Source organism: Patagioenas fasciata, chromosome 13 (assembly GCF_037038585.1).
Source record: "Patagioenas fasciata isolate bPatFas1 chromosome 13, bPatFas1.hap1, whole genome shotgun sequence".
NCBI classification, from domain to species: domain Eukaryota; kingdom Metazoa; phylum Chordata; class Aves; order Columbiformes; family Columbidae; genus Patagioenas; species Patagioenas fasciata.
In genome coordinates, this window is record NC_092532.1 from 15,252,542 (window position 1) to 15,275,445 (window position 22,904).

Genomic DNA, 22,904 nt, shown 5'->3' on the forward strand with positions numbered 1-22,904 from the left:
AAGTGAACTGTTCTTCTCCTGCAGTTTGAAGCTGACCGGAGGGCCTTCATTATCACCATTAACTCATTTGGTACTGAGCTGTCCAAGGAGGACCGAGCAAAGCTGTTCCCGCACTGTGGCAAGCTCTACCCTGAGGGCCTGGCTCAGTTGGCCAGAGCAGATGACTACGAACAAGTCAAAAATGTTGCTGACTACTACCCTGTGAGTGCTTTGGGCTGAGGGCTGTGGGAACTGGTGGAGGGACCTTCTCTGGATCAGAGCTTCTTGGGGATCTGGGGGAACTTGCGGATTGACAGCCTGGGGACAGGGATGCCTGTCTTCTGCTGCCACTGATAGTCCTGTGCTCTGCTTGGCCAAGAAGGATTTGACTTGCCTGGGATGCCTTTGGCTTGTTAGTCATAGCTGTCATTGCAGGGGTGATAGGGATACCAGGTGTGTCCTGTGTGCCCTGTCCCAGGGTGTGGGGACAGTCCTTGCCACCAAACCCTTGAGATATTGATGTAGCAGCAATGATGATCCCTCTTTGGCTGGTTGGGATGAGAAGTCATGTGCCACATCTCCAGCCCTCATGGGTTGCTGAGCCCTGGTTCAGTCGCAGGGGAAACGCTGACCTGGGAGGACACATTTGGATGTGTCTGGGTTCCGTAAGCTGTTCTTGTGCACGACTGGGGACCTGTTTGGAATCAGAGTTCTGTGTCCTGTTACTGAAGCAGCCAGTGACAGTGTTTGCAGGCACTGAGGTCTGTCCCAAAGACTCCAGTCTGTACATGGAGGGGTCTGTACCTATTGCGTCCTCCTGAAGGGTGAAAGCAACAATACGGCTTTGAGAACTGCACATTTCAGAGAAAGGATAGGATCTTTGGCTGGACAAGCTCACAGATGAAATAAAGGCTTTCTCTGCCTTCCCGAGGCTTGCCCTCAGCCAGTGTGTATGCAGTGCAGCCTTGGCAGCATCCCCTTGTCAATGTATGTATGCACAGTCTTGACTTTTCTATGTCCTCTGCTGACCTGATGTGGTGGCTGGGGTGTCTGATGCACAGGGCCCCCAAACGCTGCTGAGCTTGGAGGCCTTTGGGGTTTGGGTACATCCTTTTGTAATGTCTTCCTGCAGGAGTACAAGCTGCTCTTTGAAGGGGCTGGCAGCAACCCTGGAGACAAGACCCTTGAAGACAGGTTCTTTGAGCATGAGGTGAGTGAGCACCAAGACATTTCTGGGAATGTTCCTGCCTGTGCCATTTGCAAAGCTCGGGGTGGTAGCAAGCTTGTCTGCTGCCCTGGCAGCAGTGCTGCGGATGAATGAATTTGGAGGAAGGAACAGGATGCCCAGCATGGTGCTCAGTCCAAGTTCTCACTGCAACAGATCAGAGCAGTGTGAGAGGCAAGTCTGGAACTGCTGGTGGATATTTGGTCCACTGACAGCAAAACCAGAGCATAACTCTGTGGGAAAGGAGGATTTTTTGCAGTACCTGAGAGTATAAATATTTCCCCCTTCAAATGCTGGAGCCTGTCCTGAGCCCTGTGCTCAGGTTGGAGCTGCCTTGAGGACATAGAGAGACCTGTGCTGAGCCTTCCAGCCTGCTGCGGCAGTCATGGGACCTCCCAAGCTTCTCCACGCTTGCCTTGACCAGCTCCTCCTGTCTGAGGTGGACAAGTGACATGTCCTTGTTTGGGCTTTCTCCAGGTGAAGCTGAACAAGCTGGCCTTCCTCAACCAGTTCCATTTCGGAGTCTTCTACGCCTTTGTGAAGCTGAAGGAGCAGGAGTGCCGCAACATTGTGTGGATCGCAGAGTGCATCGCCCAGCGGCACAGGACCAAGATTGACAACTACATTCCCATCTTCTAACCCTACTCTGCTCCTCTCTGACCCTCCTGCCCCTGGAGTCCAGAGGGACCCCCGTCTGATGCCCTGAGTTACCCCTTGCCCAGACTCCAGGATTGTCCCATCTGTGGAACTGGCTCAGATGAAGAAACTGTACAGTTGCTAGTTAAATTATTCAGAAGCTGAAGTTTGAGTTGTGTGTGCTGTGCGGGGTCTGGAGGGACCAGTGTCACAGGCTTGGCTGTGTGTAGCAGGAGTGACACCTCCTGTTGTGTATCTCGTAGTCCCTGTGTTGCTGTGCTAATCTACTGTATGCGCTTATGCTCCTAGAGCAAGCACCAGCCAGGGGTTTGCTGCCTCCGAGGGGTTCCCGCCACTGCAGAGGAACACATCAGCTCTGCCATGGCTGGGGGTCCTCTCTGTCAGTGCTCTGCACGCTGCCTCCTCAGTGTTGCTCCTGTGAGATTTAGTTTGTGATTTGTAGCGTAGGCTGTGCTGCTGTGCAGTCCCTGCATCCTCCTGTAGCTCACCCTGACCTGGAAGAGACGGAGCAGCCCTACCTGGGACTGGGATGGAACCTGTGAGAATGCAAAGGCAGAGCCAGAGTGCTTGTGTGTCCCCACTCAGCACCATTTGCACTAGTGCAGCCTCGCTGTGTCCTCAGAAGCTGCTCTCACCAGTCTCACTCGTGCCCTGCAGTTTGAGAGACTCCATAACCTAGCTGAGCTCCTTCCTCTTCTGAAGACCCACAGCCTGGAGTTTACACACAACTGTGCAAGCGTTGCAGCTCCTTTTGGCTCTGTGGATGGTGCTGGACCCCTGCACCCTCCTGGGGCAGACATCCAGGACAGTGCAGCCTCCTCCTCTGTGTGGCGGTCTGGGCTGGTGCTGCTGTGGAGCTGTATGGGCACAGCTGGCCCATGGGCACCCTGAGGAGGGTGTCTGGTACCAGAAATGTCCCATGCCCTGTCCAGGCCCTGCCTGCCTGTGGTTAGGGAGTGGGAGCCAAGCCCTGGGCATGGTGTGGCAGCCCTGCTCCTTGCTGCTCCTTGTCTTGGTGAGCCCAGGTCAGGGAGGTGCCCTGTGGCAGTGGAGAAGCCTTACTGGTGGGAAACATGTGCTCGGTGCTGCTGCTGTGCAGGGATCAATGAAGTGTCTCCATCTCAGCTTGTGCTGTGGTCACCTCTGCAGTGTTTGTTATCCTGTGATCCTCTCTTCTCTACACCAATAAATATCTGTCTCCTGCACTAGGCTCTCCCTGCTTCCTTGGGCACCTCCTCTCACATCCCCACAAGGAGCCTATGTCAGACATGGGCTCTCTTAATCAGGGAGTTTGGTATTTGTGGGGGTGGAGGCTGGTGTGGCTCCTGCATGACTTGGGACACTTGTTTCTGTCACAGCCAGGGACATTGTGCTACCCGTTGGTCCCTGAACATTCACTCCAGCCCAAGCTGTGTGCCGTGCCTGGTCTGTGAGTGCAGCTGGGTGCTGAGTAGATAAAGCCCTCACTGCTTGGGCAGTCCTGCAGGAAGTGAGCCCTGTGGTTAGGGAGCTGTGTGGCACGTCCCCTGGTTTTGCTAAGCTTGTCCCTCTGCACCTGGCCTTCCTGTGTGGGGTTGCCCCTGTGTGGCACTGTCACCCCTTCCATTCTCACCCCAACAGGGCCATGGAATCAGAGCAAAGCAGCAGGAAGTCTTTGGGGTAGGGGTGAGGAGTAAGGGAGAGCATAGCAAGCTCTTCTTCATGGGCTGACCCCTTTTTTGGGGCTACCTGTGGCCCCTCCTGCCACGGTGCTCAGTGTGGTGCCAGCTGTCACCCAGCTCTGCTCTGCCCTGACCAAACATCGCAACGCTGCGCTGCGGAAGGAGAGTGCTGGAGCCCAGTGGCATATCAAGAACAGATTTATTTAAAAAGTGACAATCATGTAGTTCATCTTGTGAAGAGCTCCACAGCCTCTGTCCCTGCGCTTGCTGGGAGCATGTGGAGTGTGTAAGGAAGGGCAGGGAGGCAGGGGCTGGCACAGCAGCGGCCACAGGGTCCTGAGCCTGACCCAGCCAAAAGGTGATGGAGACAAATGCAGCTCCAACAGCAGGGAGGAAGGTGTTGGGTAGCTGAGAAATGCCCGAGGTACATCCCAGCCCGTGGTGCAGAGCCGCTGAGCCAGGCACGGGTGGCTCCTTTGGAGGATGCATGGTTAGAAAAAATACAAAAAACAAAGTCTCTAGAAAATGTTGATTCTCGCACAATAGAAAATAGATCTGCCTGATTTTTTGGAAAGCAATTTGGTTTTTAACGTCTAGTGCTGATTGTTCCCCCAGGGTGCAGGAGGGTGATGCCAGTGGCCGTGCAAGCGCTTGGGGGCTGACGTCCATAGAAGTCCCAGGAGAAGGCTCGCTCCTGCCCCACGACCGCCTGGGGGCTGAGGTCAGTTCACCTTCCCCTCGCTGTGGTGCTCTTGCCGCAGCGCTCGAGGCAGCTTGGGATTGATGAAAAATCCTTTCAAGAACAAGTCTCGGACAAAGTAGGGCAGGTAGCGGTGTATGAAATACATCAGCCCAAGGCCCTGCCCTGGGTAGTAGCGCACGGCTGGGTTGGCAGCCAGGAGCCCGTCTGTGATGCTGTTCACCACCGCGCTGAGGTCCTCCACCGCCACCTTCATGAACTGGATGAACTGGCGGTTGATCTCCTCCACATAGTCCTCGCCGTAGGCCTGCAGCAGCTCCTGGGGCAGGCTGGCCACCAACCGTTGCTTCTGCAGGTTCCAGAAGGCAGGGTCGCATGTTGTCCCTGCAAGGATGTGAGCTGCATGGACCCCCCCTCCTCCAGCCCCTCCAGCATGGGTGCCAGGGGCCCCTGGTCCCTACCCAGCCTCTTAGGATGGTCCTGCTGAAACCCCTGCCAAGCTCTGCCATGGGGGAAGCATCATGGTGGCTCTTTGTAGCCCAGGACTGGACCAGAGGTCTCAGATCCTGCCTGAAATGGGGATGGTACTACTGTAAATATGGCTGAGCTGGTTTGGCCAGCCCCAGTGGCCAAGGATCTGCTGGCACTTGATCCTGACCATGCCTCTCACCAACAGGAGCCTAAATGCCCCAGAATGGCCACTGTCCCCAGGGAGGTGGCTGGGGATACTCAGAAGCTGCATCCTGTACTGCCAGCAGCTCCTGCCATTGCTTCATCACCATCTCTTCCACCTCCCCAGGGTATCTTTCCTTTGCCTTCTGGTACAGCCAGCAAGCGGGTGCAGGCAGCCAACCCTCTTACCTGTTTTGTAGTAGCCGGGCAGGATGATGCTGACTTTGATTCCCCAGGGCTGGAGCTCGCTGCGAAAGGTGTCCATGAGCAGGCTGAGCGCTGCTTTTGATGCCCCATAGGCTGCCAGGCAGGGGAAGGGCAGGTCGCCTGGCAGGAGAGACAGGATGAGTGAGCAGGCTCTTGGGTAGGGACTGCGGGAGGGCTTGCGTAGGACTGTGCTCCCAGCCACAGCCTGAGGAAGGGGGTTCAGGTGCCAGCCTGGTGCAGCTGCCCGGGGAAGCAGAGGTGCCCAGGGGGAGTTGGAGCTGCACCACCCCAGGGATACTTGACCCACACCCAAGCTGGGGGTCCCAGGGGTCTGGGGGCTGTGCTGAAGGCAGGTTGCTCACCCGCGGGGCTGCTGACGGTGACGATGCGGCCACCGGCGGAGCGGAGCAGGGGCAGCAGCCCCTTGGTGAGCTCCAGCGAGCCGAAGAAGTTCACCTCCATGCAGGTGCGAAACTTGCCCAGCGGTGAGAGCTCGGCGTCAGCGATGGTGTCGTTGAAGCCGGCATTGTTCACCAGACCCCAGAGCCCTGCAGGGATGGAATGCTCAAAGAGGTGACCTGAATGAGGGATCCCCACCGGGTCCTGCTGGGGAATCACGGAGACAAGGCTGTTGGCAAGAGGGCATGCAAGGGTGCAGCCCCCAATGGGGAGGCACATGGAGGTTTGGGACTGCCATGCTGGCCACAAGCTGGCGTCCCAGGGAGCTGTGTTGCGTCCCAGCAGGGGGCCAAGGGCACATACCTGTGCTGTTGGTGTGGGCCTGGATGTGCTGCAGGACGCGCTGGATGTCCTCTGGCTTGGTCAGGTCCATTTGCAGCAGTGTCAGCCTTGATGAGCAGCTGCTGCGCAGCTCCTGGGCGCCAGGGCTCTGCGGGTCCAACACGCTGGCGAACACCCGAAAGCCCATGGAGTCCAAGTGCCGCGCCGTCGCCTGCCCAAAGCCCGAGTCGCAGCCTGTGAGAACCAAGAGGAGCCCTGCAGTGGCCGGTAACAGCCACTGTCCCCAGCCCCCAGCCACCCTGCCCAACTCTGCCTCTCCATCCCCAGGGACCAAAACCCCTGCCCTCAATCACCCCGTTCCAGCTCCCACCTGCCAGGGACATGACCTTGTTCTGGGGCATTTGCAGGTTGTGGAGCTGCTGTTTTCTCTCTCTATGGCACAGAGGAGGAAGAAAACACTCGCTTATCTGCAACCCTATCACCCTGGGTGCCTCTCTGATGCAAGGTGCAGATAAAACTGCAGGCACAGTGAGGCACTGGGACAGCCCAGAGTTCAGCAGCGATGCAGGGCAGGAGGTATCACCCCCCAAAATATCCTCTAAAAGCTCCATCAGGCACCACTGGGAGCTGGCACAAGGCTCCATGGAAGACACTGTCTTTCCCTGAATGATTTTTGCTTCCCAAAAGTGGTGGCCAAGAAGCACAGCAACCCATCACCGGGCTGGGTGCTGAGGAGATTAAAAATGGAGAGGAGAAAAAAAAAAAAAAGGTATCCTGTTCTGCTCCTGCCACTCTGCATCCTCCAAGGGGGCACTGGTGGAGATGTCCCATGCCAGGGAGCACTGGGTGGTGCCTGGGTTCCAGCCTCATCTTGTCCATCTCACCTCAAGTAGAGGCAGTGCAGGTGACACTGTCACCCATAAAGCCATTGTCAGGGTGGCTGGGGGACAGCCCAGGCAGGAGCTGGGTGTCATGGGGCTGGTGGCCAGGTTGGAGCAGCCGGGCTGCAAACAAACACTGGCAGCAAGGTACAGCCTGTTCCCAGGGCCGATGGCTGCACTGATAGCTTGGGGGAGCATGCGCCACCACCGCTGCCCAGCCACATTAACCATTAACAGGGGAGCGCTGGAGGGGCAGCCCCATGCCCCCTGCACCCTCCTGCCTGCCACCCTTGGGTGCTCCTTAGGACATCCCTAAGAAAAGGCCCTATCCGGCACCTGGAACCACCCCGGGATGGACGCAACAGTGGCCTGGAGTCCTGTCACCTGTTCCACAGGCCCCCATGATACCCCAGACCCCACCTGCCAGCCCTGGGGTGGGCACAAGGACTGGCTGTTCCCCCCAGCTCCCTGCTCCTGCACCCTTAGCCTGGGATTGGGGTGCTGCCAGCTCCAGCTCACAGGTGCCAGCTATGTCATCACCAGCTCAGCATCTGCATGCCCCTCCCCAACTCAGCTTTGCTTTATTGCTGCGTCAGAAAAAAGGTAACTGAAGTCCCTGGCCAGAGGCTCGAGTGATAACACACCCAGAGGTGCTCAACTCGTGGGAAAGGGGCTGCAGGAATCCCCCTTTTCCCACACAACACCCAGCACCCATCGTGGGCACGCACCAGCCTGGCTCAGAATCACCCAGCATCACCCCGGCATCACCCCCTGGTGCCACAGGGGATGCCAAAGGTGCCGCAGGCTGCTGGTGTGGCACATCCGCCTCTCCCCGCCTCGGGAACAGGTCGTGCTGCCAGCAGCCAACCAGATAAGGTACATTTTGCCTTTCCCAACAGGGCAGGAGAAAACTGTAATAAAGATAAGGCTTAAAAATAAAAGTGCTTGCAGCCACCACCCTGCCCACCGCTGCCGCCAGGACACTGTTACCTGCGCTGCTCCCGCTCCAGCCAGCAAGAAAAACTTCCAGTCCAAACATGAAGCTCTCCATCACCTCCTGAGCATCAAAACACCAGGAAACATCCCAAAGACCCGAGAGCGCCAGGCTTGCCGGCTTGTTTCAGGCAAGCCTGGCAAGGAAGAAGCAAACACAGCCGCAAGCTATCAGAGGCAGGCAGGGTTTGTTTTGCCTCAGTGGAGTGGGGCGGTCGGAAGATTTGTTTCGGAAGTTTTAATTTATTCACACACACACAAAAAAAACCTTCTGGGAGGCTGGCGGGAGGCCCGGGGCCAGGAGGGCGAGGATGCTCTGGTGTTATTTAAGGTCTCCGTTGCTGCTCAACTTCCTGGCCGCCAGGCTGAGGCATGGCCAGAGTGCAGAGAGGGACAATTAAACCCCCGGGACCAAAACACATGGCCCCAAAGCACAGCAGCTCGCCCAGGGCCATGCTTGGCACGAGCCACCAGCCACACTGGGGCTGGCACAGGAGCCATCACCGCTGTCCCGGCTTCGGGATCGCCGGAGCCGGCCAGTCTGCGCAGCCCCGGCGAGGCTGGCGCTAGGCGTGCTGCTGCGAGGATGCTGCATCACGAGGAGACACCGGCGCCAGCTCCCTCCCGCCCCAGCTCCCAGCTTGCCAACTGGTTTTGCATCCTTGCCGGTGTAAGTTGACCACAGTTGGACGGAGCACAGGAGAAGCCCAGCATAGGGAGTGCAACGGAGGAGGGCCAGGGGGTCACAGCTCCCCATCACATCCCCCGCCATGGGCCCTGGGCCAGCAGCCAGAGGTTTTTGCTGCAGCGGGAGCAGAGCCTGAGCCTCGGTTGCAACTGGTTCTGCTTTGGTGCAGGCACATTTCTTTCAGCTTAGTCAGGCACAGCACCGGGTTTTTGCTGTCTCAGGTGTTCGCTCCTGGAGGCAGCACCAAGGCTGCCATGCACAAACACATGCTCAAAATCAACACCGCGGTTTGCTGAGTGGAGCTGAGATGGGTGATAACACAGCTACTGTCCAGGACGTGCAAACCACAACCCCCCTACGCCTGTGCCCACTGCCAGCACGGTATGTGATGGAGGGCTGGTGGCACGGGTCTGCACTGCTTATCCCCCTGAGATGCAAGAGTGGCTTTCCCACCTGCACTGTGAGCCATGTGTCCTCATCCCTGAGCCATGGAGCTACAAGCTGTGCATCCTCATCCCCAAACCAATAGTCAAGCATGCTAATCCTCAGGACACAATCCCTGCATCTTCATCCTGAAGCTGTGATCCAAGCATCCTCATCCCTGAGCCATGCACTATGGGATAGGACCAGCACAGACCTGCAAAATCTGAGGAATCACAAGCACAGCTTGGCTGGAAAAGCACTGTGTGACTGCAAAGCTGCCCAGAGCCCTATGGGTGCCTGAGCACAGCAGCAGCTCCCTGGGAGCTGTTCCCTCCACAGCCACCCCAGCCTGGGACCTCCAATGGAGCAGCTCCCCCAGGGTCAGCCCTGGCAGCATGGGGAGCCAGCAGTCCGTGGTAAGGATGGACAGCAGGGTGGCCACAGGGAATTTTTTGGGAATGCTCCATCTCTTGACAAGCCCGGAGGCAGCTGGTGCCTGTCAGCTGAGTCAGACACCCAGAGCAACATTGTCCCTTCCCCAGCTCTGCAGCCATCACCTTGGTGACCTATGTAGCCCCCACAGCCCTGCCACTACTCCGCAAATCCCAGGACATCCATCCTGCAACCTCTACCTGGTCCACACCAAAACCACAGAGCTTTTGGGCTGCATGTCCCACCATCCTGCCCAAGACACCTCACCAAGACAGGGCTGTCACTACTGTCACCAGCCTCCCAGCCCCAGGATGGCGCTGGGCTCAAGGACACGATCAGCCAGAGGGGAGCCGAGGCACCGAGGCTGAGCGGATTAACACGCTGAGCTGCTTGTTTCCATAGGCTCAAGCTCAAATCCTGCCTGGGATGCCAAGCTAAACATGACTGACATTTTGCTCAGAGGTGTTGCCTTCTGGCCCCGGCAGGATCCACCACCTCGGATCCAGCTCCTCCAGGCGGGGACAGGGTCGAGCCCGGCGGGAGGCTCTGCTGGGCACCAGAGCGGGTGCAACGGGAACAGATTCTGGCTCAGCTGCTTCGGGACGGTCACCCTGGGAGCTTCATGGGAATCCTGTGGAGGGAGAATCCCAGGGCAAAGTGGTATTGGAGGGGATGTGGCACCCAAAAAGTGACTCAGGGAGGGGTCTCCTGCACAGAGCATATCTGGGTGGGAAGAATCACCAAGCAAAAGCCTGGGTAGGGAGGGCAGGGCCCTGTGGCCAACACCTCCCGAATGCCACACACATTCGGAGCGAGGAGCGATAAAGGGGTGATGTCAGCCCCAGGCAAGAGGGAACAAATTCTTGGCAGGGCACTGGAGAGGGAGGGGATGGCAGGAGCACCTGTGCCCATGGCAGCTGAGCCACCACGGCTGCCCCATCCAGCCATCACCCACTGCCTGCCCACACCCGAGGTCCTGCAGGAGTGGGGCTGGGCAGGGGCACCAGCAGCCCCCACCCCACCCGGAGGCCTCACCATCAACAGGAAACCACACCCCAGCCAGCGGCTCCCTCAGCAGCACACTGTGCCAGCAGCGGGGTGTCCCCACTCCCCTCGGACCCCCCAGGAGCAGCCCCTGTATCTGGGCACTGGAGGACACAGCCAAGGTGGCAGGAGGTGACAGAAGCCCAGGTGACGGTGCTGCTGCTGGTTCTCAGTACCCAGTTTTGGGAAGCCGCGAGCCAAATTAAATGAAATTAAACCCAGGGAGATACCTTAAGGGATGACCCAAATCCCATCCCCAAACCTCTGGCAAGGGAACAACACACAAGCCTCCCCAACCCAAGCAGCCTGAGGGGGTGTCCCTGCAAAGCCTCAGCCTCCTTCCCTGGGTAGGACCTGAGCCAAGGCGGGCACACATTGCACCCCAGGATCCCCACATGGCACAGCCAGCCGCGGGGAGATTACCAGGGTGCTGACAGCTCCTGCAGCCCAGAATGAAGTGTCACATCTGTGTCCTTCCGGTGGGTCCCACAGGGTGGGGATCAGGCAGACCCCCAGCCCCACCAGGGGGACCTGTGGACCATGGCAGAAGACTGAGCTGCAGATGCCCAGCACTGGTCTGCGTACCGGGGTGACCCAACCCCCTCCCATGCCTGGTTCAAGAGCCAGATGGTGTGAATTACAACAGATTAGCCAAGTGTTTCTGAAGACTCACACGCCATCACCTCCTCTCAGGAAGATATCTTTCACTTCACAAACCAAAGAGAAGGGAGAAAATCTGATTTTTCTGCCTAGACAACCCAAAGCAGCCAGGCAGAGATGACGAGGAGCCCTGAGGCTGGTGCAGATGCACCCACGGCTCTTGAATTAAAGCCCATTTCTCAGAAGCAGGCACTGGTGCATCAGTATTGGGTACCCTATGACACAAGAACAGCCACAAGATAAATCAATGTGGGTAGCTACAGCCCTCCCTGTCCCTAAAAGCCACTCAGATGCCTTATCCCCCCTGCCAAAGCTGGGCAGCAGATGCTGCTTGCAAGCAGTGGGGGTAATGAAGCCAGGAGCTTGTTACATTGCACGTATCTCCAGTGCAGCCAGGAAAGCAACGAGCCCAACCAGAACAGAAAAGAGCCCAACTGGGACACAAACAAGCCCAACCACCTTTTCCTCTACAAGGCCAGTGCCTGGTGAGATGCTCAAGGAGGTCAGGATCCACCCACAAGCTTGCAGTCATCCTTAGTGCAGGCTTTAAGCTCTGGAGAAGGCAGCTTAGCACCTGGACCTGCCAAGCTCAGCCTAAGTGCTTGCACCAGCAGATACAAAAGCACTGGGATCTTCTTCAGATTTGGGAGCTACAGGCACAGACAGCCCTGGAGATAACCCAGCCCCAGCATGGCAGTGATGCTGCTGCCAGTGAGGACCAACCAGGGCTTGCAAACAGGCGGGGTGGAGGAAGTGCCTCTCCTCCCAGCAACACTTCAGGGTTTCACAGAAAAATGGCACAGAAATTTCCTAGAAGCAGCCGCTCACCACCTCCCATGGCCAGAACACATCTTCCAGCAGCCACCATCCACAAGGGAGATTGTCTCCTTGAAAGGAGCAGCCAGACTCTTCTGTTCAGGGATTTGATCTTCCTGCAGGAAAGGATGATCAGGAGAAGACGGCAGTGTGGATGTCACCTGGGAAAAGGCACAGCCTGTACGTCAGAGCTAATGTGGGATGGATGGATGGATATCCCCCGAGAAGACGAAGTTGTGAAGAGCTACAGCGATAACTGGGTTAATAATCACCTTCAGAGGGAACATGGTGAAACAGGAACACGGCGCTGGCGAGAGCCATCCATCAGCAAGAGCTGTCACTGGGAAGGACACCTGCGGCCCAGGGACGGCTTGGCCAGACGGGTGCGGATGCAAAGGCGGTGCCTGTAACACGTCCGCCTGCGCTCTGGAGAGGCCATGCGGGACCAGGCCGGGAAGCCAGAAGGCTCCACCAGCCACAGCTGGGATGCAGCACTGAAGATGCTCCTGGGGAACAATGCAATGGCAGCACAGCCATGGCTTGGGCACTTCCTGGGGCATCCCTGAGTTGCACGAGGGCTCCACAGGGACTCTCAGTAGGCTGGAGAAACACCAGCCAAGCCCCATATCCATCTCTCAGAGGCAGAAAGTCATGCCTAAAGTCTGCTGTAGGCAGGGCTAAGCTATCCACAAAGCAGCAGAAGGGAAGATCAGCTCTTCTGTGTGGGCCACCAGAAGCCATCACCACCTTGGACACTTCAGGGAAGGTGGGACAGCAAAGCGCCACAGGACCAGGAAAACCTCCGGCCATATGGTGAGTCAGGTCAGCCATGGAAGAGATCTGAACCGCTGGTCCACCCACCACACCAGGGAGGTGGACAAGTCACAGGGGCTGGGACATAGTGCCAGCAGGAACAAAGCCAGGCTGGGGCAGTGCCGACCAAAGCATTCGCTCCATAGCAAGCCCAGGGTATCATGATGTGAAGCAGCTCAGAGTGTGCAGCACCACAATAAAGCTACAGAGGTTTCAGTGGAGTTGTAGCAGCTCAGGGGTATTTTGGTGATGAAATTCTACTTTGCCTGTAAGGTGCCACCTCATCACTGCCCTTGTCACAAGAATAAACTCCCATTACGTGCCACAAGTCCAGGCAAGCAGAAAAACAGGTGCCAGCCCTGCCCATCCCCATAGCCCAACTGGGCTCTCCAGTTGTACCAACTGTATTTTCTTTCGCACCTTGCAGAACCACACGCAGCTCAGTTGGTTTGTCTTTTTTTTTTTTTTTTTTTTTTAAGAAACTGAGCAAAACACTTCAGTGAGCACCAGTTGAGCTTCAGCCAAGACAGCTTTCTGAAATATATTGAGCTGTTAAGCTCTCCAGGCTGAGAGCCATATGCCCATGGCCACCTCAAGCTACACCAGGCCCTCCTGTATCTGATTTAAGCTGTACCCTCCTCACCCTCCACCTGCAGCTCTCACCAGCTCTTTAGAGTCAGAATTTGAGTATCACAAGGCTATTTTGGTGCATTTTTCCAAAGTACATGAAGGTGGCCCTCCAGGCCGATGTGTTTAGACATAGTGTGCTGAACCAGGCTGAATGGAGGTCCACAGGGCAGCACCCACACATTCTTCACCTTGGGAGAGTGCAGGCAGAGCCCAGCACACCGGCTGAAGTGGGAAAATAAGTCACCATGGGATGGCTGCACACCCCAGATGATAGAGCTTGTCCCCACCTGGTAACTGGGACCCTGGAGAAAAGCAAACAGTGGTCACAGTGTGTTTGGATAGGGTTATGAGCAGCACATGTGCACAGCATGATGTTTATGCCAAACTGCAGTATGACCGGCAGAGTTTGGAGGGATCACAAATCTGCTCAAGGGTGTGTCTGGTGGAAGCTGAGAGACCCAGGATCAGAAGATCACCACCAGAAAAGCGGAGAAAGGCTTGAAAGGAGATGCCAGACATTCAGAGCTTCTGCAGAGGACATCAGGGCAGGTATCTCCTCCCAGACCTCAGCTCCCCAGCCCACCCCTCCTCCATCCCCAGCCTGCCTGAGGAGCACCCACCATCTGGCTCCCCAGGGTCAGCTGCCCAGCAGGAGGCTGCACCACCACAAAGTCTGTAAAGCTGAAAACTGCCTTTTCAAGATTACAGCCTGAGCGCCAGCAAATCCCAGGACAGCCCCATGTGTGCCAGGGAAGCCAGCTCCCAACAGGAAAGTTGATAAAGCTCAGGGGCTGGCATCCACCGAGGTGAGAAGGAAACAGGCACAGGCTGGGACATGAGAATGGCAACTGAAGACAGTGGATACACCTGAGCAGCCAGGGAGAGCTGGAGAAGGAGGCAACATGCTTAAAAAAAAAAAAAAAAAAACAACAAACCCACCACACCAAAAGTCCCAAACTACGTCTATAGCAACACACTGCCAGCATGGCAGCAACAGTCTTGGGCATTTCCCACCTCGCAGGCTCCACGGCTGCAGCTCAGATCTGAGATGGCAGGAAGGACATCGGGAGGTGGAGACATACGAACACCCTGCAGTTGTTCCTCCCACACAGGTCAGCTGGGCCAGCACAGGTCCCCAGCTGGGGTTTTGGAACAGCGCTGAAAGATGACTATGGGGAGAAGGCAAACACTTGCTCAGACTCAGTGGAGGCATCCTGAAGACCTCTCCCACCCCATTCCCACTCAAGACAAACCCTGTCTGTCCAAGTCCATGGCCTCTGTGTTACCAGCAGTAAAGCAGTACAGCTCTTCTGCAAGCAAATCCTGACTTAAGGGGAGAGCTAGACTCAACAGTGGGTAACACAATCCCAGACCTCGTTAACGATGTGCTGCTCATTGGACTAAAGGGCAGCGACTGCCTACACTTCTCCTTCCGAAGCATCCGTTCCCATCTGACAATCTCATTTCTGCAGGGAAGTCTCAGCTTTGTTGCTCTCATGTCCCTGTGTAACCCTGAGCACTAATCAAGCCAGCTTGGGTTTTTCTACCAACTTCATTCTCCCACAGTGTGCAACTTTGAGGCGCTTTTCCTCCTGATTAGCTTTGCTCATCATTTTTGGTTAACAGTGCTAAAAAAACCAAACAAACCAACCAAAACAAAAAAAAACCACAACACCACCACCAAACAAAAACCATCCCAACAGGTCTGTGTCATCAGCGGGCTTTGAAAGTGCTTATGTAATAGATAAAGGAGAAAGCTGAGTGTACATATCTACGTGGTTGTGGTGAGCAGGGGTAGCTATCTATTTCCAAAGAAACCTAGCAAGAGGAAGAAGAATCCTAAAACCGTGGAGAGCTGCTGACAAAGTGTGGGGAGAGCCTCAGCCCTGCAAAGAGAGGCAGAGAGAGCAGGTTTCCTCCTCTGCTCCCAGAAACCAGCAGCAAAACCCACAACTAGAGAGTTCTATCTTGCACTTTTTTTTTCCTTCTTTAAATATGCAAAGCATTGCTTGTACACCAGGGGTGGAGTTTGGGTGTTTAGTTTTGGTTCTACTCCCCCCTCAGCTTGGAGGAACAGTTGTCTCTGCTGTTAATTTTTAACGCAACCTGGAAAAACCTGAGCAGTTCCTGGGAATGAGCTGATTTTCAGCCTGCACCTGGCCTGGAGAATACCCCAGGTACCCCATAGCTGGCTCACCAGCTCCAGAAGCAGCATAAAAGTTGCCTATGGAGAGCTACAGCATCTTTGCATGAAGCTTTGCCCAGCTTTGGCAGGCTCAGCAGCAAACACAGGCTGTGAACGCACCGTGCCCATGCTCCAGCCGTGCCCTGGAGTGGAGGTGCCCGTCCCAGAGCCAGCACGCATTACTCAACAGCTCCGAAGTCCAGACCCTTAACATCTCCCAGTCACCCAGTTTAGCTGAAAAAAGGGTCTAAGAGACAGCATCAGAGTCCAGACAGGAGCAATGCTGCCTTTTGTTTTTTTAACCAAGAAGAGTCATTTACCTTGGCGGCAGAACAGCGAGAGTCCTGACATCTGGATTGAATCACTTCGTCCTGCCACAGTCACCAGATGCTTCAACATCTGTTGAGTCCATGGGAAACACCGAAGCTCCACTTGACTACAATCAAGTTGCAAAACCTCTGTTAACCTTGAACACGCTCTGAAGCCCTGACCCATTTCAGATCGCTAATGGGGCATGCAATCGTAACAAGAGAGCCTCACCGGGAAAACAGAGTTTCCCCTGCAGTGGGGAAGGAGGAGAAGAGAGGAGAATGTGGCAGGTTTGTGTCTGGAGCAGCCCGACCTGCCAACTGGTTGTGTTCACGAAGATGATTTGTTGGGGACAGAGCAGTCTGCAGGTGCCTCCTGGCTTTGTAGGCTGCACCAAGGAGAAGCAAAGATGCAAGGGACCCAACACATCTGGCAGCAGTCCTATGGCTTCAGGTTATTTCAGAGCTGTGTAACTAATTCAGGTGCAATCTTCACACACAGAGCAGCGATCCACCATTTTCAACTTCCCTTCCAAGCTGAAGTGGAAGAATCAATACATTGCTACACAACTCCTGCCTTCCCTCTGCTCTGGCCAAACCCTGCAGGCATGCAAGCTCTACAGGCTGGTTTGCATTCGGTCCTTTCCAAGGATCTGCATAATTCAGGCAGTTAACTACTGTTTGAAAAACCACCCTGAGCCAGCCACACACAGCAGAGCTACGCAACAGCAAGGGGCTCACAACTGCTCCAGGTGCACAGCAGGACCCACAGATGCTCCCAGCCATCCCTCCACCACCTCCAAACACTGAATTCAGTTGTGTTCAGCAGTTTCTGTGGACTCACTGAATTTCACAGGCACCCACCAAGACCACAGGGACCAAAGGATGATCTAGGTTGACATCTAAACCAACCCAGGCCAGAACAAATCCTTGCATAAAGTGCTATCAGTCTGGATCTGGAGAGGCCAAGTGGTAGCTCATCACCTTCTCTCAAAGCTGTCTTCACAGACCATACCCCTTTTACAGGCTACAGAGGCTGGAGTGCTTTTATATCAATCCAGATAGGAATGAGATAGGTGTACAAGCAACACTCTTTGCTCACACAGCTCAGGGGGACCCAAGGACACCCAACGGTGCTGTTTTCAGATTTGGAAATGGGCACGCACACACGAACCAGTCCTTTGATGCTCAGACCAAGGCTGCTCCCGGCGAGTTACCAGCACACGGGTGCCAAGTACCAGCATCAGCACCCTGGGGTGCCTGGACCACACACTGGTGGTGACGGCTGCAGCTTTCCAGTGCTTGATCAGCCTCAGGTCAGGCAGCTGCCCGTACCCTGCCTGCCCACACCGCAGGCATGTTGGGATCCCTGCAGCTTCCCACACTTGGCCAAAACCTGTGCTGGACCATGAGCTTGTCTCCAAGGTAGATTTGGACTCACAGGCTGGCTCAGGACAGCACATCAAGGTCAGCGTGGAGATGGCTGCTGTCTCATCTCAGCCTGGGTCAGAGCAGCTGATCTCTGCTCCCCTCCTCATCCTGCCTGTCCTCCCAGGGCTGACCTCTCCCAGCCCACACTGCACAGGAGGGCATTCTCCTCACTGCAAACAGCTGTGACCTCCCCCAGGAAGGCAGGATTAACACTTTCCTGGCCCCCCGCCTCCAGCCAGGCTGCATATGCTGGAGCTGCACTCCCAGAGAAGCCGGATGGTCAGGATGCAGAGCGAGAGCCCTGAGGTCACAGCCATGGATAAACACAGTACCACAGGGACTAGTGACCACCTACTTCGCTAGCCCGGGGGATGCACCATGGGAGACCGCAGCATTCCTCGCTCCTCTCCAGCGGCAGGCAGGACCAGGCAACTGCCTATTCCTGCTCTGGCCAAGCCCCAGCCCCATGCGCAACACCTGGAATACAAACCTGCAACAGATGGGAACACCACAACTTTCTAGTCCCTGCTGCTACTGCAGGGTCAGTACCTTTGCTCCGCAGCAGCTTCACATCTGCTCTGCTACTTTCCCACCAAGCTGCATAGTTCATTTCCCTTCAACACCTCCCATAAACTAAATTTTGATTAGCCAGTGATGTCCAGACCAGCATATGGGGTTGGAACATCACTTGTAGAGCTTGACTTGGGGTTGTTCCTGTGGGTCTGGGAGAGTGGGCAGCTGGAAGAGCTGGGACACCTCAACCAGGATGTGCAGCAGTTGAACCTGTACAACTCCCTGCCACAGCATTAAGCCAATGGCCAAGAAGTGCATATAACAGGAAACAATGCCCAAAGCTTTTGGGGCTGGGACCTGCACTTCTCCATGGCAGGCATCAGGAGGGGACTTTGTGGCATTTCTCAGTTGACCTGCAGGGTCCAGCATGACATCCAGCATAGCAGAAGCCCTGTCGCCAACCTCACACACCTTCACTGATGCCTGGCATCCCCAGGCACCCAACTCCATGCTTCTCCCTCTGCTGTGTTTTGCTTCCCATAGGCAACAGGAGGAAGGCTGAGCTGCCTTTCTCCAAGAGCTCCCTCCTTTACTTACCCTCTCCGCCTGCCCCCAGAGAAGACACCAAAAGAGACACCAGCAGCGACTCAATACCTAGTTGCCAGGAGGTGTCTGGAATTAATCCGCAAAAGAAACAGGCTAATTCCTATGCAAATACTCAAGCAAGGGATGCTGTCTCAGGCAGAGCAGCCCTCGCGTCTGCCCCTTGGCAGGCACCTGCTGGAGCAGCAGTAAGGAAATACTGATCCTGCACTGCAGGCAGCACCTTGGACCTGTAAAACCACAACATATTTACAGCTGGGAGCAAACACACCAGAGCTGCAGAGGTGTCACCTCAACACACCAGAGCAAGAACACCTTGTTCCAGCCACTGACTCACTAATTATACAGGCAGTGCCACAGAGCCAGGGCTGGCTTGACCTGGTGTGCCACAGGGCACCTGCGAGCGCACGGCTGTCAGACATGTCCTCCGCAGGCAGCCCTGCCCCGCTGCGGCTTTGACTTTTACTCCGTTGAATCATGCATTCATCCTCTGCCTTCCTCATCCAGAGAGACCTCCTTCCGCTTCCCACTGGTGCTGCGAGCCCTTTGAGCTGGATGGAGGAGGCAGCTCTCACCTCTCCTCGAAGGAAGTTCCCATCACAAGACCCAGTTTTCTCAGAAACGCACAAACACCCTTTGGCAACTTGGCAGACTCCAAGCCCAGCCAAAAAGTTCCCACCAGATGTAGGTTGCCATCCTTGGGACCACCATCACAGTTATGCCCACAGGTTTCCCTCCCTTCTGCAGCACCCTCCCAGCACACCTGTGGTAACAACCACCCTGGATCCAGCACTTCCTCCTCATCCCGTGTCTGCTGCCTTTGTCTCACAGCAAAGCACCTGCTGGCCACCGCTACATTCATCATCCTCCAGACCCACTGCCAGGGCAAAGGAGAGGGTAAGGCACTTGCACACAAAGATATCCCCAAAAGACTCAGCTACAAGCCTGTGCAAAGCCTGGCCTAGGTGCTCAGCACATCCCCTACAGAGACACCTTCCACGTGGAGGAGCTCTGTGCCAGGCAGCCCAAAGAGGAGCTGGGCAGCAGCTGAGCAGCATTTCTCCAGGATGCCCTTGCAAAGAGGGGTAAGAGCCTCACTTGTCCCCTGCAGCCCCAGGACAGACCTCTGGATGAACCAGAGGTGCTCAGCCACAGGTAGCAAGCTCCACTGTAGCCTCTAGAGGTGCCACAAGAAGCTTTCTAAGAACAAGCATGGCTCCAAAGAGGAGGGGAGGGCAGCCAAGGTTCTCCAAAACGGCTCTGCACCAGCCCTACCACGTGTCCTATTCAATCTCCCAGCTTTTGGAGGAAGCAGCTCCCGGCATCATACTGCAACTGGTGGTCAATGCTTGAGTCAAGGAGCCACTTGCAGAGGTCAGCTCAACTCTCTAAAGCCTCCTCACTTCAGGGCAGGGCCAACAGCATGTACAGGCCAGCCAGTTCTGCTTGAACGTGGAGGAGGAGGGATGACCATGGTGGCCGTGCCACTGCTCTGTCCCAAGCACAGGATGGCACCCAGGGGGACCCCACTTGCAGCACCACACCGGTGCCCACGGGATGCCCTGCTCCCCGCCAACCCCGACCACACACCGGGGCCATCGAGACGTCGAGGTCGTGTCCCCACAACTCACCTGTGACAAGGACGGCTCTGCCCGCCACCGGCAGCAGCCTGCGGGGCGATGCCCACCACAGCAGCAGGCAGGCGGCGGCAGCGGCCAGGGCGAGCCCCAGGGGCAGCGGCAGGCAGGCGCGGCACAGGCTCTGCAGCCCGGCCAGCAGCGCCAGGGGCAGCACCAGCCCCCGGCCCGGCCCCAGGGCTCGCCGGGCCGCCCGCAGCGCCAGGCTCCCGGCCAGCGCCGCCCACAACGCGCCGTACGCCCAGCGGTCCAGCCCCGGCTCCATCCCGGGCCCCGGCCCCGCCGCTGCCGCCGCGCCCGGCCCCGCCGCGCCCGTTTATAACCGCCCAGGCGGTGGGAAAGGGGCGGGGCCGCTCCCGCCCCCGCCAATGAGAGACGAACGGGCCCGAGCCGGGGCACCGGGCACCGCCGGGACCGGCCCGGCACCGCAGCGGGACCGCGGCGGGGAGTGGGGCTGGGACCGGCGGCGCGGAGCCCCGCGGGACACCGGGACAGCTCCGGGTCGGTTCGGCACGACTCAGCACGACTCAGGACATTGTGCCACCTGGGTAGGCACGGCTCAGCCCGGTACGGCTTGGTTTGGCTCAGCTCAGTTTAGCCAGCCTCGGGACATTCTGCCACCTAGGTAGGCACGGCTCAGCTCAGCTCGGTTCAGAATGGCTCAGGACATCATGCCACCTAGGTAGGCACAGCTCAGCTCGGCACTGCTTGGATTGGCTCAACTCAGCACGGCTCAGGACATCATACCACCTAGGTAGGCACAGCTCATCTCAGCAGAACTCGACATGGCTCAGCTCAACTCTGTTCAGCATGGCTCAGGACATCATGCCACCTACAGCCTGACAAGGCTCAGCATGGCTCGGGACATCAGGCCACCTAGATAGGTATGGCTCAGCTCGGCACAGCTCAGTTCAGCTCAGGCTGGTTCAGCATGGCTCAGGACATCATGCCACCTAAACAGGTGCAGCTCAACTCAGCTTGGTTCAGCTCCACTCAGCACAGCTCAGCTTGGCACAGCACAGCCTGGCTCAGTTTGTCATGGCTCGACTCGGCTCAGCACGGCTTGACTTGGTTCAGCACATCTCAAGATGTCATGCGACTTCCAGCACAGCTCAGCTGGTCTTGGTTCAGCACAGCTTGGGACATCATACCATCTAGCTAGGTAGGCACAGCTCAACTCAGCTCAGCTTAGCTTGCTTCAACACGGCTTGACACAGCATGGCTTGCTCAGCTTGCTTAAGCCCAGCCTGGTTTGGCTCAGTGTCTGTGCCAGGCAGAGCTTCCTAGCAGGATGCACCAGTGCTGTCAGCCCCACAGGATGGGTGGGCAGATCCCCTGCCCTCTGCCAGAGCCACAGGTAGTGCCTCCAGCACCCGTACACCGTTGGGACACGGGGAGCACAGGGTACGGCCTCCCCCTGGGACCACCCCTCCATGGATGTCTGCCCTTGCAGGACCTGCTTGTTTGCCACAGGAGCACTGTAAGGGTGCTGGACCATGTGCCACTCAGGGTCTGGCACCTGGGCCAGCCACACTTCAGTTTCTCCCAGTGCCTGGACCAGGCAGGTGTTATAAGATGTGAATGAATTCCCAACTCCTCTCTAGGAACCCTGTGATGTGGGGCTAACAACCCCTGAGTGATCCCAGACCATTTCTCAGCACCCCATTGTTGGTTTGCCACCTGGAACAGTCAGCACCCTGCCACGCGTTATTCCAGGGCTGTGGCACGGTGAGCTGTGCTGGAAGCCTGGCTCCTGGCTTGCCCCGGCTGGTGTGGAAGCTCTGCCTCGCAGTGCCGGACGCCAGGTCTGTGCCACCTCTGTCAAGTGCTGGCAGGAGCTCCCTGCATTACCCCAGCTGGGGGGGCAAAGTCCTCTCCTTTCCAGGTTTATTACACAGGGTAATTGCTGCCGCTGGGCTTGCTTTATTAAGTGCCTGCTTTAATATTTCACCAAGTCTCTGTACTTGATAATCCCTCATGTGTCCGTGCCATGCAGTGCTGCTGGCTCTTGCCACGAGCCTGACCCTCAGTGCCCTCTGTGTGGAGGGTGAGATGCTTTTGTGTGCCAGGATCAACACTGGTTTCTGATCCTGGAGGAGCCAGGCTATGCCAGCCAGGCTGCCATCAGTGCCGGTCGGCCCTGCCAGATTCCATAAGCCCTGGCATGGTGGTGGCAATGGCAACAGATGCCTGTGCCATCCTTCTTGGAAACAACCCCTGTGGTACCCGCGGAAAAACGCATTTCGTCAGTGGAGGCAGTGGCAGCTCTGCAAAAGTGCAGAGTCAAACAGGCTGGGGTGGTTTTGCTGGGGTGTGGTGGTGGGACCTGGTTGGGTTCACAGCCCTGCTCCTCCAGGCAGGAGAATGCCAGGAATGCCGGCGAGGTAGAGGAGAAGGAGGAGGGATGTTGCCAACTGCATGGCCGTGGGCTGTCCCTCAGGGATCCGCTCACTTGTGGCGCAGGGCTACTGAACTCGGTGAAAACGATGGAGGTGGCCAAAAGGCAGAGCTTTGGGTGATTTGGGCTCTGAAGAGTACCCTGTTAAACATCACATTCCCATTGCTTCACCAGGGCTTGAAAAGTTGTTGAAAGGTTGTTTTCCAAAGATGTGGTCTCCAGAGAGAGAATCCCTCGCCACACCAGCGGAGGCAGAGGTGCTGGGACATGCAAGGGAGCAGGGTGAGGGATACAGTGTTTTACAGAGAGAGACAGAACATAGAGTCTGCACTGATGGTGGTGTTTCAGCAGGGGCTGTTCCCAAATTGCAACATGAATTGACACATCTCCTTGAGACCTAGGTTGGCTGTCCATCCAACCATCCCTTCCGGAGTTCCTCACGCATGGTCTCAGGATGCGTTTCTTGTGAGACACCCCAAAGATGGGTTGTAGATAGCCATGGTGTGCTGTGTTGGCCACAGTCAGGGCTTTCCATGGATGCCCTCACCAAGAGGTCTGCTGGGGCAGGGTTGGACCACCAGCACCCTTTGCCAGCTTTGGCTGTTCC

The 22,904-nt window shown here is 56.7% G+C and overlaps 2 protein-coding genes across 2 annotated transcripts in view; one reads left to right on the forward strand and one right to left on the reverse strand.

Annotated features, from left to right (window-relative positions):
- ATP6V0D1 (ATPase H+ transporting V0 subunit d1) overlaps positions 1 to 3,066 on the forward strand; it is a 33,770-nt gene extending 30,704 nt beyond the window's left edge. The window contains exons 6-8 of the mRNA XM_065848085.2: positions 25 to 201; positions 1,112 to 1,189; positions 1,682 to 3,066. Of these exons, the coding sequence (XP_065704157.1) occupies positions 25 to 201; positions 1,112 to 1,189; positions 1,682 to 1,843 (417 nt within the window). The 3' untranslated portion in view covers positions 1,844 to 3,066. The remainder of the gene's footprint in view (positions 1 to 24; positions 202 to 1,111; positions 1,190 to 1,681) is intronic.
- A 1,044-nt stretch (positions 3,067 to 4,110) lies between these two features.
- Positions 4,111 to 20,186, reverse strand: HSD11B2 (hydroxysteroid 11-beta dehydrogenase 2). Its single transcript, XM_065848084.1, has 5 exons — positions 19,894 to 20,186; positions 5,864 to 6,076; positions 5,464 to 5,649; positions 5,084 to 5,221; positions 4,111 to 4,606 (listed from the first exon to the last, which is right to left on the reverse strand). The coding sequence occupies exons 1-5, from the start codon at positions 20,162 to 20,164 to the stop codon at positions 4,245 to 4,247; spliced, it is 1,170 nt and encodes a 389-aa protein (XP_065704156.1). The 5' UTR covers positions 20,165 to 20,186; the 3' UTR covers positions 4,111 to 4,244.
- Positions 20,187 to 22,904: the final 2,718 nt, after the last annotated feature.